Source organism: Oreochromis aureus, linkage group 15, assembly GCF_013358895.1.
Source record: "Oreochromis aureus strain Israel breed Guangdong linkage group 15, ZZ_aureus, whole genome shotgun sequence".
Lineage (NCBI taxonomy): Eukaryota > Metazoa > Chordata > Actinopteri > Cichliformes > Cichlidae > Oreochromis > Oreochromis aureus.
Genome location: NC_052956.1, coordinates 33,418,394 through 33,436,508, shown reverse-complemented (window position 1 = coordinate 33,436,508; position 18,115 = coordinate 33,418,394). Strand labels below are relative to the sequence as shown.

Here is an 18,115-nt window from a genome sequence, read left to right as displayed (position 1 = left end):
TACAGATGCTTCTTCTCTGCATGATGGAGCTTTAACCTGCACGTACGGACGGCACACTGAGCTGTGTTCACACACAGTGATTTGTGAAGTGTTGCTGAGCCTGTTCACTGATTTCATCACAGACTCACGCCTGTTCTGCAGCGCTGCCCGAGCCATGAACATCACAGCCATCCATTACTTATTTTTGGCCTTGTCCCTTGCACACAAAGACTTATCCAGATTATCTCAGTCTGTTGATGATGTCATGTACTGTAGACAATTAGATGTTCAGTCTTCACAGTTTAGGAACATTACTATGTTATTGTAGGAACTTTATCTTACAGTATAGAGAGCCTTGAGGTGACCGTTGCTGTGATTTGGCACTACATGAATGAAACTGAACTGAATTAAGCTAGTTGCAAAATTTCTAGATACATTTTTCTTCCCGTATTTGCTTCTGAGAAACTCTTTTTATATCCACTCATGTTACTGACCTGTTGCTAATAAGCCTACTGTATGTTCGTCCAGTTGTGAGTTTAAACAACCGATATGTTATTATATGACTTAAAGAGATTCATAAATCACTGGATTCTGTTTGTATTTACATTTTACAAAGTCCCAATTTTGGGAGTAACTGAGGTTGACAGTGGGAGCACTGAGCTACCTGTGCATCCAGCTCCATAATGTGAGCCACCTTGTTCCAGCCAAAGCCCACAAAGCGGCGGTCATACTCAGGACTGTCCCTCCTCACCATAACATAGGGCTCAAAGTCAGCCTCCCACTGCACTCTGTAGGGAGTGGTGGCTGTCCGCCATTTGGCAAAGTTAGTTGGTGCATGGCCTTTAGTCCACACATGATATCTGTAAGGAGAAAAAAGGAAAGTAGTTTACCAGAGCAGAAATGTACTCTACAGTTTCTAAAATATTAGGTGGTACTTTGGACACAGGGACGCAAAAAGCTCTTTCTCTAGCATAGATGTGAAAATTTAGTCTTTTTTTTTTTTTATAGAGTATTAACCCACTCTTCAGACCAAATAATATTTGATGGCAGTACAGTTATCTCCATATATGTGAGTGCCATAAGAACACAAGATAAAAGAAGTATTACAGACTGCAAACTCAAGGTGGGTGAAGCAAAGTGAATATGACTCAAAGAGCCTTGGGCACCCATGGAGACTGCACACAGGAGAAGCCATGTAGAGTTTTTACCAGTATAGTGTTGCATCTGTACTCTCACTAAACATAGGCATATAATTATCTCCATTTCTGAGATGAAATTAAATTTTCATTAATTTATGTCAAAGTATTTTGTGAAACCAGCTTCTTATCCTTCTGTTCCAGATGTAAAGCAGCAGGTTTGATTCTGGATTCCTGGTTTTACTGGATGTCATGTGTGCCTCATTGCAGCTTTCTGCTAGTGCCACTCATTTTTAACTGAGATGCCTGCATGTCTGCACTGAGCACCCCTGGTCCGCCTTCCCTTCAGAGTAGTGATGTTCAGACTGCTCTCGTCCTCTGAGTCCACTGACAGAACGTATCTGCGAATCTACTATTTTTTTCTGGTTCACATACCTTCTACGACAAACAGGGACAAACATGTCTAACCTGAAGGTGAAGAGTGTGCCCATGTCCAGCTGAGACAGCAGCTCGGCTTTAGATTTCGGGTATGACAGTCGATACCGAAGTGTCTCAAAGGCGGGAACCACTAGAGCTTTCTTGGTGTTGGCCATGTCCAGCTGCACCACAGACTTCCTGCACATACACGGTAAGTGATTGTTCACAGTGTCAATGAGGAATGAGATCAACATTTAGAGCTGTCCTTTGGTTTTTACCTGATCATCTTACCTGAGATACTCATAGAGGCTGTACATAGGCAAGAAGTCAATGTCTGATAGGAACATGTAGGGTGTGTTGACGTGTCGCATGGCCACATTTCGTAACAAGTTGACTGGGTAGAACTGACCCTCCTTGTAGACAATGTGGTAACCGACATTCCCCCGACTCATCAGCACCTCAGAGCCCTGAGCATAGCGGAGGAACTGCTGGGCTTCAGCATCTGACAAATACAGGGCGAGGCTGATGGGGCCTTCCCAGTGCTTACAGATCGCCTCCAACATCTGGAGCCTTTAAGACCAGATTACAGGCATAGATGACATACCCTTAAATAACTTTTTTTATATATATATATATATATATATATATATATATATATATATATATATATATATATATATATATATACACACACACACACACACACACACACACACACACACACACATGCATCACGACTGGAGTATTAGCTTTTTCAGCCAATGACAAAACATCTGCTGTCCTTTCATATTAGAGAAAACAGCAGGAGATCTTGCAATGAAAGACAACTACTGGATTGCAATATTTGAAATGTTAAAAGGGAAGTCTGCTTGCTAGCTGTGGGCAGTTCTTGTTCTGTTTTGTTCACAATGATTATTCTGAACTGATGTTAGAATAAAAACATGAAAAGTCAATAAAATAATTAAGAAGTTTCTTTTAAACCACATATTTCTGTCACTGGCAACCACATGTTGCTTGGGAAAAATGAGTATACCCTGAGTAGTTGAGAGTGGTGGCTGGAAGTTGCAGGTACTCACTGTGAAATTGATTGGTGAAGCCCAAGTGAGGCAGGCCTAGAGGCTGTCAGTGGTAATTAGGGTAATTAGGGAAAAATGTGTATTTCCTGACTAACTGGTGAGTAGTTGCAAGAGGCTGCTTGCTGTAGCAAAGTGAAATTGATTGCAAAGGTGCATAGAGCACTGAACCAAAAACCTCCTTCTATTTGCTTTGGTTGCAAACAGATTTCTGTGTTTGCCCATAGATAGTATGGAAAACACTGACTGGTCTGCAGAGTCTAAGCAGTAGCGAAACTTTTAAAACTGCAGTGCACACCAGAAATGGAGATCATTCCCCTTTAAACTAAAAGCTGAACTTTTTGAAATGTGTTGGTTTCCGTGGTGAGGCACAACTTTAACTCTGAAGGCAGATGTTTGGTTTGACTTGCACTTTTCCAAGTTACGTTACCATTCGGTGGTTAGCTTTTAAGTGTCGGCAGACAATTCGATTCAATTTTATTAACAAAGCGCCAAATCACAACAACAGTTGCTTCAATGCCCTTCAAGACCCTAAAATAATACAGACTGCCATTTTCCATGCAAACCATTACTAACTATTGCAATCTACTAGCGGCCAAAGCAATCACAAGGATGTTTTCAGTGCAGCATCGTCTTTGCAGCAACCTCCAGCAACCACTCAGCAGCCATCAGGAAATATTTTCCTCTAGTGACCAGATGTTGCCAGGGATTCACAGGCTGGTTTTGATTTTGATAGTAAGTAAGTAAAGAATTTTGATGCTTCATCCACTACATGTATGTTATACAGTCAGTTGTTGATTATTCATTTCAACTATGTTGGTGTATTGTCTAGTTTGCTACCAGTCAATATTTTAGCAAGCATTCCCCATCATGAAGATTATGTGAAAATAAACCTTTTTAATGCTACTATATCGCGTTGATCCAGATTAATGCTGAATAAGAGGAAAAGAGATGAACCGATCCCACTTTCGGATGTTAATCAAGGACACTTTTAGACTCCAAAATTATTAACCTAGAAGCTCAAAAGTTCTGGGGGTAGTAATTTTTACTGACTGTTAAATACCTTTCCCTGGTGTATGATTTTAAAAACATGAAACTGCAGAGTACAGGCTGAATGGCTAACCTTTAAACACTTCAGGTAGGCTTGGGTATTTAGCAGTATGACAAAAGCTGCAAACTGAAAAAGAGCTGTTATTGGAAGTACGTTTGCTTCTGTTTTTTAAGTATCTTAGTATTCTTTAGTAGTGCAGGACTATATATAAACCATTAGCCTTTAAGGAAGACATTGGTAAATGATGATTGCAGCCAAGCTCCAGTACGTATCTGAATTCAACTAGAGTTGTCCCAAAAGCCTAAAGGGACCTAGATTCTTAAGCTCAAGCTTCAGCCTTACTGAGGCAAACCATTGTTAACTCTATAATAGGATGTTACTTATCAAAAGGCTTCTGAAGAGATGTAGATATATTTCTCCACCTCTGTCATACGTAAGAGGTTTGTTCCTTTGATCTTTATCAATAAACAGATTCACCAACACAGCTGTTGATTGTGTTTTTTTTTCTAACCAGGAGCAGCTCTAATATGTTTTTTCTTAACATTTTCAATGTTCTAAAACCTCTGGAAGCCTTCCACTTCATTGTTCTGCCCACTTTGAACTAAACACACCTGTGTAGCTTCTGTAAGTGTGGGTGTAAACCAGCACCTGTCCATAGAGAGCTGGGCGACGAGAGTGACATCTGTGTTGTCAGAGCTGGGTTTATACTCATAGTGCAGGAAGTAGAGGTGTGTTCGATGGACAGTGAATCGCTCTCGACGAAACTCATAGCACGGATCATCTTCATCCAGCTCTGACAGTGTCTTCTGGAGCTGCAGATAGAGAAAGATAGGAAGAATAAGACATTTTATAGACCAGAGAGACAGAATCTCAACAAAAAAACTAGACAAAACATGCATGTCACTGAGTGAAATAAGTATTTGATCACCAAGCAAAACATGTCTCAGTACTTGATGGGGAAACCCTTTTTGCTGGTAAAACATTTCTCGTAGTTTGCACACATCTCAGGAGGGATTTTGTGTTACCAATGGTAGTCTTGGTCGCTGTGAGCTGCATTCAGCTGCCTTCAGATGATTAACAAGCTCCTATGTAGTTCTGGACTGATCCACCACCTCACTTTTAACCATCCTCACCCTACAAGGCAAGATCTTGCAAGGGGCTGTGGCTGCAAGGTGTTTGGTATCTATGGGAATGGTAATCCCTGAACCATATGGTGGACAGAGGTGAAAGGAGCAATCAAGCTGAAGGAGGAGTCCTATCAGGGTTGGTTAATTCAATTCAATTTTATTTATACTGTGCCAAATCACAATAACAAGGCGCTTTGAATTGTAAGGTAAAGACCCTACAATAATAAAGAGAAAACCCCAACAGTCATATGATGAGAGTGGGAAGGAAAAACCTGGCATAACCGGGCTCAGGGAGGTTGACACAGTACTATGAGGCCTGATTATTCAAGACAGGGAGCCAATGAAGAGATGCCAGTATAGGAGAAATATGCTCTCTCTGTTTATTCACCGTCAGTACTCTTGCTGCAGCATTTTGGATTAACTGAAGGGAGTTTTTAAGACAACTTATAATAACAAATTACAATAATTCAGTCTAAAATTAATAAATGAATAAACTAGTGTGTCAGTGTCACATGATTTTAGAGATCTTGCACAAATGAAAGAAAGTAGTCCCACATATTTGTATGTGCATTGAAGGACATATCCTGATCAAAAACGATGCAAAGTTTCCTTTCAGTGTTACTGAAGGCCAAGGTAATTACAACACTTGTCAAAGGGCAAGTGTTGTACTACAAAGCAAACAGGGATGACAGACTAAGGTTGGTGTTCCCACAGCAGCAGCGGGAGCAAGTTTTAAGATTGGGGCATATTATTCTGTTGGTGGGGCATCTGGGAACTAAGAAGACAAGGGACCGAATTGCCAGCAGGTATGGCCAGGTATGAACAGAGATGTTGAGGAGTTTTGCCAATCTTGCTCAATCTGTCAGCTGGCTGGTGATAAAAATGTTCCAAAATTTCCTTTAAAGCCTTTACCTGTTATTGATGTTCCATTCAGTCGCATTACAATGGATATAGTGTGGCCGCTAGAGTGAACCCAGGCAGATGATCGCTATATATTAGTGGTTTGTGACTACAGTACCAGACATCCAGAAGCATTTCCCCTTAGGGAAATTACAGCTAAACAGATAGCTTATGCTCTGTTGCAGGTTTTTTCCCAGGTGGATACTCCATCTGAGATTTTGACGGATGATGGTTTTGAGTTTCTTTTGCATACCCTGATGTAGGTGTATAAGCTTTTCGGTATTAGCAGTATTTGGACCCCCAATAAGATGACTTGGTGGAGAGATACAATTGAACTCCGGAAGCAATGTTGAAGAATTTCATCTGAGCTAATGCTAAAGTTTGGGACATGTGGCTTCCTGATTGCCTGTTCGCTTATAGGCAAGTGCCTCAAGCACCAACCGGCTTTTCACCTTTTTCACCAGCTCCTTTATAGCAGGCAGGTGAGAGGACCATTGGATGTTCTGCAGGAATCCTGAGTGAGGCCGAAGAAAGAGGTGACGATCGTGTTGGACTATGTTCTTCAGATGAGAGAGAAAATGGAGCAAAACACCAAATTGGTGAAGAGGCATATGCAGAGTACTGTTACAACAGGGCCGCAAGGGAGAGCTCGTTCAGCCAAGGACAGCAGGTACTCTTATTACTTCCTACTGCTGAAAACAAATTGTTGGCTAAATGGCAAGGTGCTATGCTAAGAAAGCCGAGTTCAACAACTTATGAGATCCAGATGCCAGAGAGAAGAAATCCAAAACAAACATTTCACATCAATAAAGCAGGGGTGGGCAACTCCAGGCCTCGAGGGCCGGTGTCCTGCAGGTTTTAGATATCACCCTGGGTCAACACACCTGAATCAAATAATTAGTTCATTAGCAGCCCTCTGGAGAACTACAACACATGTTGAGGAGGTAATTTAGCCATTTAAATCAGCTCTGTTGGATCAAGGAAACATCTAAAACCTGCAGGACACCGGCCCTTGAGGCCTGGAGTTGCCCACCACCTGAGCTAAAGGAATGGAAAACCCAGAATAATCCAATCCAGCAGCAGTTGTTGGTGCAAACTGTGGCTGAGGATGATATCAATGAGGAATTTATGCCTGTTGGGCTTAACTCTGCCTCTCTTGACCTCTCCCATCTCTCTGTAACTCAGCAGGAGGAATTGCATGCCAAGAAAAGTTTCACGATCTCCACCAATCCATGAATTAATTTGTTTTCAACTGACAGCATGGCAAGAGCATTTAACCTCTGCTGCACCATGGTGTTGCATGTGAAGGTCTTAATTCTTTTCCACTTTATAATCACTTCTGCTGAATCAAGCAGAAGCTTTTCAATTTTTAGCAGTGACACTCTTTCAGATAAGGCATCCTGAAGGTTGTTCTCAATTAACTCGAGCAGAAACAGAGTATTTCCTGTGTGCAACTCAAAGAGACTGTACAGTGACTTCATCCTAATTTTGATCGCTCCTTCAAGTGTGACACTGGGAAATGATGTGACAAACTTCCTTCAGAGAATACAGTCCGTTATTCTCTGGAGGAAGTCGGCCGGAATAAGGTGACCACTTTTGATAAATGTCTCATGTACCTGCACGACACATTAAGTCATGGTATTCTTTCTCTCTCAGTCAGCCCATTCTCTCTGAAGCTGTGTGTTTGACTGGATGGTCATGGCCATTTATACATATTGCTTTTTGAGGATATACATAATATTAAACTCTGGTGTCAGCACAGAAAAACTGTAGAACCAGTAAAAATGAAGATGCATGCATGAATGCAAATAAACCTGCAAAAGTAAAAAAATACTTCCAAATCAGAGAGTCCTGTTGAGTGTTAAAGTGCCCACTCCTATATATATATATCTATATCTATATATATATATATATATATATATATATATATATATATATATATATATATATATATATATATATATATATATATATATATATATATATATATATATATATATATATATATATATATATATATATATATATATATATATATATATATATATATATATATATATATATATATATATATATATATATATATATATATATATATATATATATATATATATATATATATATATATATATATATATATATATATATATATATATATATATATATATATATATATATATATATATATATATATATATATATATATATATATATATATATATATATATATATATATATATATATATATATATATATATATATATATATATATAAAAACTATTGCATCATCATAGGTTTGCACAATGAATTTATTGCGAGTCTAAAAGTCATTTTGTCCCTAACCTAAAAGAATGTAATTTCATGTGCTAAAAAGTTTCTGCATGTTATGATTCTAGCAAGAACATACCTGTTGTCTGCTCTTTGCTGACTGTGAAGGTCAGTGGCACTTTTGCGTCAATCTGAGCCACTGACTTTGATCATTAGCATTATTACCGACATGTGAACATAGTATATTTCACACTGTTTGTGTGTTGGGGATACAAGTTTCACCTGGGGGATGTTCTTCGTACCTCGCTTACTACATCCAAGATCAAATGACACATCCAAGATCAAATCATCGCGCTAACCGTGAGCTCGCTAATCCGGTTGTCCGAACGCACCTGTTGTTGACGATTAGTATAGCTGGATGAAGTAATCTGAGATCACTGGGTGGCTTAAAAGGGGCTACGCATCGATAGTAGAAACATTGATCGGCAACCCTGTGATTGGTCGGCGAAGATGTCGAAGGAGCGCGCGCAGTATCTCACGGCAGCAGACCAAGAACTCTTGATTGAGGGATATCAGGAGTTTCAGAGTTTAATTAAAACGCAGGGGAACACTGCAAAGGCTGCAAAAGCAAGGAGAGAGGGCTGGCAGAAAGTTGCTGACAAATTAAACTCCTAAGTGATCCATGATATTACATTATATCATGTGATATTATTTCATTCCACATTATATTATATTACATCATATCCTCTTTCACATTAGAGCCACAACAGGACCCACTAGAACATGGGAAAAAGTAAAAGTGAAATATAAGAATATTCTACAGAATGGTAATATTTATCACTTATATTGCTTTTAGTCTATGACAAGAGACCCTGGAATAATCTGTTTGTTTATAACAGCAACCAAGAAAAGGGCAGAGCAAATAAAGACAGGTGGTGGTCCTGCACCCCCTCGTCACACCCCTTTTTGTACTGTGACATTTATTGACATTGTGGGTTTTTATGTGTGTAGTTTGAATAACACTCCATCACTTTTACCTGTTCCCATGCAAGGGGTGACTGAAGCATGCACAGTAAGTCGGGAGTAAGTATATACAGTACAGTAAGTATATATATATATATATATATAGAGAGAGAGAGAGAGAGAGAGAGAGAGAGAGAGAGAGAAGAAAGTAAATAATAACCTCACGGGAGAATCGATATCTCTCTATGAGCACACCGTCGCGCCGAGCTAAAGGATCCCGTCTATCCCGCAATATACGCTAAATTCTGTAAACTCTCCTTATCAATCTTGCACCTTCCTTGCTCGCGTACAAACGGACAGGACATGGCTGCGACAGACTTCCCAAATCCACCTTCGCTTTTTAGCCGTGGTCTCTCATCTTGATTGCACGTAGTAATTTACTATTACTACTCTAAAATATGAATTACATCTGACATGATCTACTACATGTAATAGAATGATTAATAGTACATTTCCCTTTTTTTCGGAAATGACCTGTATGTATCTGTATGAAATCAATAAAAGAATCAAATACATTATCTTTAGTTACATTGATAATATTTATTTATGGTAAAACAGTGGCGAAATATCGCTCTTGCTTTCATATAACTGCAGCGGACATACCTGAGAGGCCGCGATCTAATCCTGTTTACATAAAGTAAACCTGCTCCCGAGCAGGCTTACTTTTACGGCTCTGTTGCTATGACAGCAAGCCCCAGATGAGCTTCGGAGAACCGAACGATCCAAGATCACGCCAAATCGTCAACATTCAAATCCGGCTAACTTGCTTAGCGAGGTACGAAGAACAGGCCCCTGGTCGGAGTTTTGTTTAAGTAAATGTTTATCACTATTGACAGTAGAGGGCAGCAGGGTGCTTACTGTGGGACTGTTATGGCAAGACACACCTCTGTTCATTCTCCTATTCTACAGATTAGTAATGGCTCCAAAAGCACAGAAACTCATTAATGAACACTGAAGTTTATCCTCTGTGACTCCAGGATATGTTTACAATGTCCAATATGTAACACTGTAACTTACTTGAGCTCCTCTGGCTAAAATAAAAATTGCACAGATATGCTACAAGCACAGGTAATGTCTTTTAACACAGAATCATTGTCATGGTCGTGGATCATCTTGACCCAGCATTCTTAGTTTTTCTTGTGTTTTTGTATTTTGTTAGTTCATTATTTATTCCATGTTCCTAGGTTGTTCAGTTTAGTTTATTGGATTCCCACTTGTGTCTCTGCCCTCTGTGTCTTTGTTTATATCGTGGTGTGAGTTCTTGTGCCGTGGTTCCTTGTGTTTTATTCTGGGGTTTTTTCCCCATGTTTCCCCAGCGTGTCATGTCTGTGCTATCCCTCGTGTTCCCTCGCTCCCTCGTCTGCCTCTCCTCCACTCCCACATCATGTTTCCTGTTTTATAGTGAAAGTCTCGCGTTTTCATGTTTATTCTGTTCAGTCCAGTCGCCCACCTTGTGTCTTCTCACTTCCTTGTTATCCCTCTGTGTATTTAGGTCAGTGTCTCTCTCAGTCCTCTGTCGCATCCTCCCTCATGGCTGTGTGTCTCTCCCTGTGTTTCCCCATGAGTTCATATTCTTAGATTTTCCCAGTTTAGTTTTGTGTCCCTCCCTCTGTTCTCAGCAATAAAACTGTATTCATTCATTTTGAATTCATGTTTTTGCTTAAGTGGGTTTGCATTTGAGTCCAATTTGTGGTTCACGACAATCCTGCTCTCTTAAAATGTAAAGATCAGATCACTTAGTTTTAGATTTTCTGTTCAGTGTTTGTGTGTTAATTATACTTGTAGAATGTACAAAGCAGGTACGAAGTTATTCAGAACCCCCCCCCCCCCAAAAAAACCCTCCCAAAACATTTGAATACTTTCAGTAGCCAGCTTGACTGGGAACACATAAAGCATAAAAGTAATACGAGTCATGTCAATAAAAATTTTAGGAAGTACAATATATATGGATATAGGTTTCTTCCTTCCTTCCCTTACCATCAACAGATAACTATCCCTCCCTGAGCCTGCTTCTGCTAGATGTGTCCTCCTGTTAAAGGGCTAAGGATAGGAATTCATAGAACCTGGCGCACACCTCAGAAGCAGTAAAGGCATCATGAGTGTAGGTGATGCAAAATGTCCATGTGCAACCACTACAAAAATTTGAACAAAATATCCTCAACGGTAACTTTCATCTACATGTCTGACTAGCCAGCATACCCTGAACCTACCATGTCAGGTATTAATTTAATATACTGGGCATAGAAGGTACATCAGGAGATGTGGAAACTCAACATGTATGTTGTCAATACTAAGTCAAGAGTCAAGAGAATTTCTGCCTTATGTTCCAATTTATAAGAAATTTACTGTTTGTTTGCTACAAATGTAACTTGTTTCTAACTAACTAACTGACAGCAGTTTGAATCCCACAGTGGTTCAGCACCATCTCAAATAACTTCACTACACTGACAACAGAAACAGAAGTACAGGTGCAGTTCCACATACATTCTCACTGTTGTGGTCAGCCTCACTGGGACAGCCGAACAGCTCTCGTCGCAGAAGGTTGCCATCGTACTCCAGAAAGGTAAGATAGAGATTCCGAAAGAATTCCACATGCTTGTTCTTTACTCGCAACTTCTTTGGAGAGTTCCAGTGGATCACCTGTTGAGGAGAACCACAGACTGAGAGCAGTGAAGACGCTTCTGGTACCACCATGTTCGAAAGAATCAGAGCAATAAACCAACTTCATTCCAACAAAACATTTACACTGCGCTTTGCCAAGAGTTGAGAACAAAGTTACTACTTGTTGTTAACACTTGTCCGTTATTTGGCTCAATACCTGGCAAAAATAATGAGAGAGCAGTGAAGAAAAGCCTCATTATACCGTTTCCTAAGATGTGAAATTACTTCACTCAGTGCTTTAGACAAAGGTGCCATTTCACCAACTGCACTTTTTATGCAGATTGATATAAATACGTTGCAGCAATGCCATGCAAGATGCTCGTTTGTCACTGTCAGCAACTCAATGTTTTGGCCAAGAACACTTTGTGGACATAGAATGAACTGCCAACCGTGCGAGGAGCACATGCAGCATTATCCAATGCCAGAAGATGCATTATAGAAGAAAACACAAGAAAGAATCCACAAAACTGCCAAAACATGTATGAGGCTATTTACGGCGTGGCTTCACTTTTGATTGAGCTTTTCCTAAAACTGATTCAGCAGTGTTTCTTAATGTCTTTGTTTAACGGTCTCAAAAGCGCTGCGCTAGTGTGGAAAGTTAAAGACGCCCAGTTATTTTCTATTATAGTCTACCTTGACCTGCATGACTGAAAACCTACACAGACCAGTGTGGATGGTAAGCACAGTAATAGCTACATGCTGGTGTTATTTTGGATGTGAGTTTAGAGGAGCAGTAAATCTAAAGAGCATGGTTAATGGCACTAACAACCAACATTACAGTTTGTTTTGAATGCATTTTTTAATAGTACTCATATGCAGGGTTTGACATGTGTAGTTATTTGAAAACAGGAAAGTAAAATAAAGTGGGGAACACCTCCGAGCAAGTTCATATCTGTCTTGATAAATGCATAACGGGGTTATCAAGATCTCACCTTTAGGTCGGACACATCTTTGTAGCACTTTTCGGAACGGGTGTGGTCAGACAGCTGGACGTTCCAGAAGCAAGGCAGCTGGTGAACCAGGAACGGGTTTTGTTTGATCACTGCGTTAAAGATATCCTGCAGACACAAAATCATATAAGATATGATATCCCCACACAGAAAAACACATATTTAGGTTTTTCCATTCTTCAATCTGGGAAAAAGAGATATGTCTTGCTGAATGTTTTAAATGTGGTACAAATGCTTACTTAAAGACCTAAGTTGGAATCTGCTCTGTGAGTATTTTTCTGTGTTTAATTGATCTATTTAGATTTTTTACACACATGAATCATTTTATCATCATCATCACCAACAGGAGAGGTGGGAGGGATTACTACCTGCCTCCTGGTTTTATCTTTAATAAAAAGCAAGTGTAAAAGATATTCTGGAATCTTACTGGTCTGGCCCAGTTTCATAGTTCTGACTCAGCCACCATCTTGTTAAGCGTGCTGTATGTATGCAGATGTTCATCCTTATACAGTCCATTTATACGTACACTCACTCTCATAAAGCGAAAAACTTCAAATTGCTTTGAGGAAATGAAGTCTGGTTACATCTGACAGACTTTTCTTTAACTTGGAGATTTTTGAAGACTCACAAAGCAAAAGTCTAAGTGGCAGCTTTAGCTTCCTAATGGGAAACATAAAAACTCTTTAACCATGTAATGAATACTACAATAAAGTGGGCTGACAGTCCATGGAAGGAAGTCATATAACAGAAGGCAGATGGAAAGCTGAAAGGAGCCTGCTCGTTTTCCAAACTGCCTACCTTGCGGGAATTTACTTAATGAAGGTTTAATTTAAATCTCATAACCATACCTCTCATCTAGACAAGCTCTGAATAACTAAATGGAAAAAGGATAACTTCACAAAGCTCTCAGTGTTTGCCCTGTGACTGTTGATGTGGAACAACTGGGACTCTCGGCCATTTGACCTAAGAACTGAAGAAGCTTCTCGGATGAGAGGTGAAACGTCTTCAAGCAACTTAAAGAAGTTCAGACGCTTTTCTTTGCAAACTCCTTTGACTACGATGACCTGGATGAATGAGAACCTTCACAGACATAACTCAGAGTATGATAACATGTCTTTGTGACCAATGGCACATAGGTATGCCCAGGTGGACTGTGAAAACTGTGTAGATCACTAACATATACATGAGAGTTCTATCATCCTGGCACAGGCACAAGACAGGACTCCAGTTATTTAGTATATTTAGTTTTGCGGAAGATCCAAACAAAGTTTCAGAGGTGGAGAAAGAGTCTTAAATTAAATTTTATTTAGCTTGTGTGTGTCAGTTACTGACAAGCCAAGAGGAGCATGGATCCGGCAGTAGCTGAAGCAAAAACTCAGGTGTGGCAGGAGCTCATTGGTATGGGCCATCAGGTCCCTGTACAACTATAGTGAAAGCTCTCGATCCAGCATTAAGTCGGACCCTTTGTTATCAATTCTGTTCCTAAATTTTATGAACAACATTTTTAGGTGAGGCAAGTGACTTTATAGGCAGTGACCTCCAGCTCCCACTGGGTGATTTGCAACCAAGTGTAAAGCAACAGAAATGAGAATTACGACCTCTAAATCTGACACTATTGTTCTCAGATGGCAAAGGGCTGCATGCAGCTAAGGGAGGATTCGCTGCCCCAAGTGGAGAAGTTTATTTTGACGTCCTATTCACTGAGCGAAGAGTGAAGCAGGTCACTGACAAGTTGAGGGAGGACATCTATAAATAGACAGCTGCCTCTGTAAGCTGGACCCAGATAAGTGTGAGAAAATGGATGACCCTTGAAGGTTAAAACTATATCTTTTGAGATACAATGTAAAGCTGGGCATACACTGTGCGATTTTTGACCCATTTTGAGCCGATCTTTCAGTTGTGCGACCGTTTTGGGGATCGGCCCGAGTTTGGCCTTAATCGTGTGTCGTGCATCGTGCAGTATACGTGGGGTAACGAGAAGCGATTAACTCCTGACGACCAGCTCCCGATCATCAGTCGTTTGGTTAAAAGAAAATCAAACCTGTTTGACATCCTCTCGGCCGTCGTGAGGGTGTCAACGCAGCCTCTCACACTGCACACGTGCAAACACAGAAATGAGAGTGAAAAGACAGAGCAACACGGCACTGCAGCGTGTGATGGAGGCACAACTTGTAGAACTTTGGCAAGCTCATCTGAGTCTTTTCGATGTGGCCTCACAAAATTATCAGGATCACAACAACCGTGAAAAGAGTTGGATGGACATTGCTGCTCAATCACAGCTGCCTGATCAATATTTTTCATTAGCAATTTAGCACAGTTGATGGTGGTGGTGTGTGTGTCTGTGTGAGTGAAAGACAGAGGGAGAGCGAGCGACAGATTTTGTGTAATAAGCTTCATGTTATGGACGCACAGTGTGAGCACTCAGGTCGCATCAGATCAGGCCGTATAGTGTGAGACCCGGCCAGAGGGGCCGATGGCGCGATATGGCAGCCTCGCTTCTGTCAGTCTGCCCCAGGGCAGCTGTGGCTACAACCGTAGCTTGCCTCCACCAGTGTGTGAAAGTGAGCGTGAATGAATAATGTCATTGTAAAGCGCTTTGGGTGCCTTGAAAAGCGCTATATAAATCCAATGCATTATTATTATTATTATTATTATCGTGACCTACGAACTTCTAACCCCTGAGAGTCAATCGTACAGTTTGAGCAGGAGCTGAATAACGTGACTGAAAAAAAATCGCACAGTGTATGCCCAGCTTAAGACTAATGTCTGATTTAGACTTTTGCAGGGAACCTTTACCATTATGTGTTCATGTTCCAGTGTTTCAACTGTGATGTCAGCCAATAAAAAAAAATAAATAAAAATGCTGGGACTTTTCTCTCCCAGGTCCCTGCTCTTTGCTGGGGCCAGTGAATTTTTTGATGTTTTTTGGGGGGAAAAACAGTAATAGTGGATAACTGACCTTCAGAACCATTTCCAAAGGGGGGGAAACCCCAACCTCTGACCCCAACAGGGCCAGAGTTGATTTTGTTTTCCAGTTACTGCTGTCACATCATTTTGTTGTCAACAAATTAAAGAGTGTCAAAAACATTTGAACAGTTCAATCGCCAATATCCAACATGTCATTAATTGTTTTTTGTAGTGTCTATAACCTTTATTGACAGCAACATTTGATACAACATACTCATACTAATTATACACAACTGAAAATCTTTTTTAATGACTTTTATTATAATGGCAGGTTTACCCACCAGTCCCGACTACCTTTTCTTGATGATTTCATTCAGTAACAGTTCAGATTTTAACTGTCACTGAATGGACAGTTGTCAAATTTAAAGGACATTTTTATATTGGTGCAGCACCATAATGCTGTGCTGTCAGTATATGAAAGCACAACAGGTTTATTTAATTATGTAAGTCCTAAAACACTACTACTTCAAATACAGCTGTTTTCCCAATTTAAATTACGCAATTGTGATGTGAGCTATGACACTGTGTGTGTGTGTGTGTGTGTGTGTGTGTGTGTGTGTGTGTGTGTGTGTGTGTGTGTGTGTGTCTTACCTGGTCTGCCAAGGAAGTGGACAGCATGCTCATTAGTTCCCTTTCTGCAGTCAGTCTCCACATCTGCTCCCATCTGAGCTTTCGCAGACGATCCAGGAGGAGCAAAATAACCCCTGTAAAGTGGACACACACATGCTCAAACACACACACACACACACACACACACACACACACACACACACACACACACACACACACACACAAGGGTACAAACAAAGATGGTAGCTTAAGAAACAGAGTGACTGGCGTCTAGCTGGCCTTCCTTAAGATCAGCTAGACGCAGTGCCAGAAGTGTTGTTTCTCATTCAGGTTTTCTCACTTTGTTTCCTTTCTTAAATTCTGTCATCTAGACTTTACTTGACACAGCTAGCATGCTAAAAGCAGGTTATAAGGTACTCACCAGTGTTAAAGCCTCTGCCCAGTGCTGGCCAGGGTCGATGGTTCTTCCACAGGTTCCCCAGATACCAGTCACTCTGGTTCTCTACCAGACCTAGAACTTGCTGACCTGTATAAAACACACACACACACACACACACACACACACACACACACACACACACACACACACACACACACACACACACACACACACACACACACACCATGACTGTTCTCACTTGTTTTTTGTTTTGTTTGTTTTTTACCTCAAACAAGCATCTTTTTATCTCCACAACCTTCATTTATTCAACTCTAACCTGCTGCACAGTGGCTGCAATGTCATTAGTAATTTTTGAGTAATGTATTCTGGGTAACTACTCCTGGTTTTCCTACTGTGTGCATTATGTAGAGACAGAGATGGAAGCTGGACGCATCAGTGGCAGACACTTTAGGGTCAAATATCTTAACATCCAGATCCAGATCCAACAGAAACCTAATCATATCATAAAACGAGCTTTTTTGTTAAACACAACAAAGTGTCAAAAACTTTATTTGCCTCATAAATTGAACCATGCTGCAATGAAAAGAAGCAAGAATTGAATTCACTCATACATTTAAAGCTTTTGAGCCACTGAACAAAAAGTATAAAGACAGCAAATGGGTGGAATTAAATATAACTGGGAGATTAAGAGAAGAGAGCAGGAGGGGAGTATGTGGGCTTTAAGGTGAGAGATTACTGAAGGAAGCTGGGCAGAGATAAAGGTTGAGGAAAGAGGCAGTAGGAGCCTGGAGAGAAGAGCATGGGTGCAGTGGTGGCAGGTTTAATGAAGGCTATAAGGAAGATTAATGAGAGCTTATTGGAGCAGGCAGCAGAGAGCAGGGCGCTCCTTTACAAAGGCTACAAAACAAAGGACACAGATCTGCCTGAGCAGAGCTCAAATACAAAAAGCTACAGTTTATAAAGGTTAATCAAACTGGATGGCCACAATATTTGGGTGAGATTAGTTGAGTTCCAAGTGAAAAAAAACAAACACAGGAAACAGTTATTCAGTATTAGACTGCATCATGAAATAAATCAAAAACAGCACTGTCCGAATGTTCCTACAGCACCTGAACTAAGCAGGAGTGCAAGTGGTAGTGACAGAGACAGGGCGCAGCTCTTTGGCCCAATTACTCACCCTAAGACGTGTAATCAAATTACACCTCTTAGCCACTTAAGATTTTTACTTAAATTAAATTATAAGTTTATAATAAGTTAAATAATAAGTTTACTTAAATTAAATTAAGTAAACGTATTTTTTTAAAAACAGTCCAACTAACTCAAATAGCTTAAGTCCATGTAACATTTTTCAACATATTATTTTTTGATGAACTTATTAGCAGTGTTGGTCAAGTTACTTGAAAATAGTAATTAGTTACTAATTACTGATTACTTCTCCAAGAAAGTAATCCCATTAGTTTACTGATTACTTATTTTCAGAAGTAATTAGTTACTTCAGTACTCATTTACTTTTAAAAAATATGATACACAACCTGAATATTTAATAAAGCAACAGACCTTTCAGCTCAATTCTATTTTTTCTGCATAATCCAT

General features: G+C 40.0%; 1 protein-coding gene across 1 annotated transcript in view; it reads right to left on the bottom strand.

Annotated features, from left to right (window-relative positions):
* Positions 1–18,115, bottom strand: part of large1 (LARGE xylosyl- and glucuronyltransferase 1) — a 57,682-nt gene that overhangs the window by 5,458 nt on the left and 34,109 nt on the right. The window contains exons 7-14 of the mRNA XM_031731400.2: positions 16,544–16,648; positions 16,144–16,256; positions 12,568–12,693; positions 11,459–11,614; positions 4,305–4,468; positions 1,824–2,102; positions 1,584–1,730; positions 644–839 (exon numbers count right to left, since the gene is read on the bottom strand). Coding sequence (XP_031587260.1) covers positions 644–839; positions 1,584–1,730; positions 1,824–2,102; positions 4,305–4,468; positions 11,459–11,614; positions 12,568–12,693; positions 16,144–16,256; positions 16,544–16,648 — 1,286 coding nt within the window. The remainder of the gene's footprint in view (positions 1–643; positions 840–1,583; positions 1,731–1,823; positions 2,103–4,304; positions 4,469–11,458; positions 11,615–12,567; positions 12,694–16,143; positions 16,257–16,543; positions 16,649–18,115) is intronic.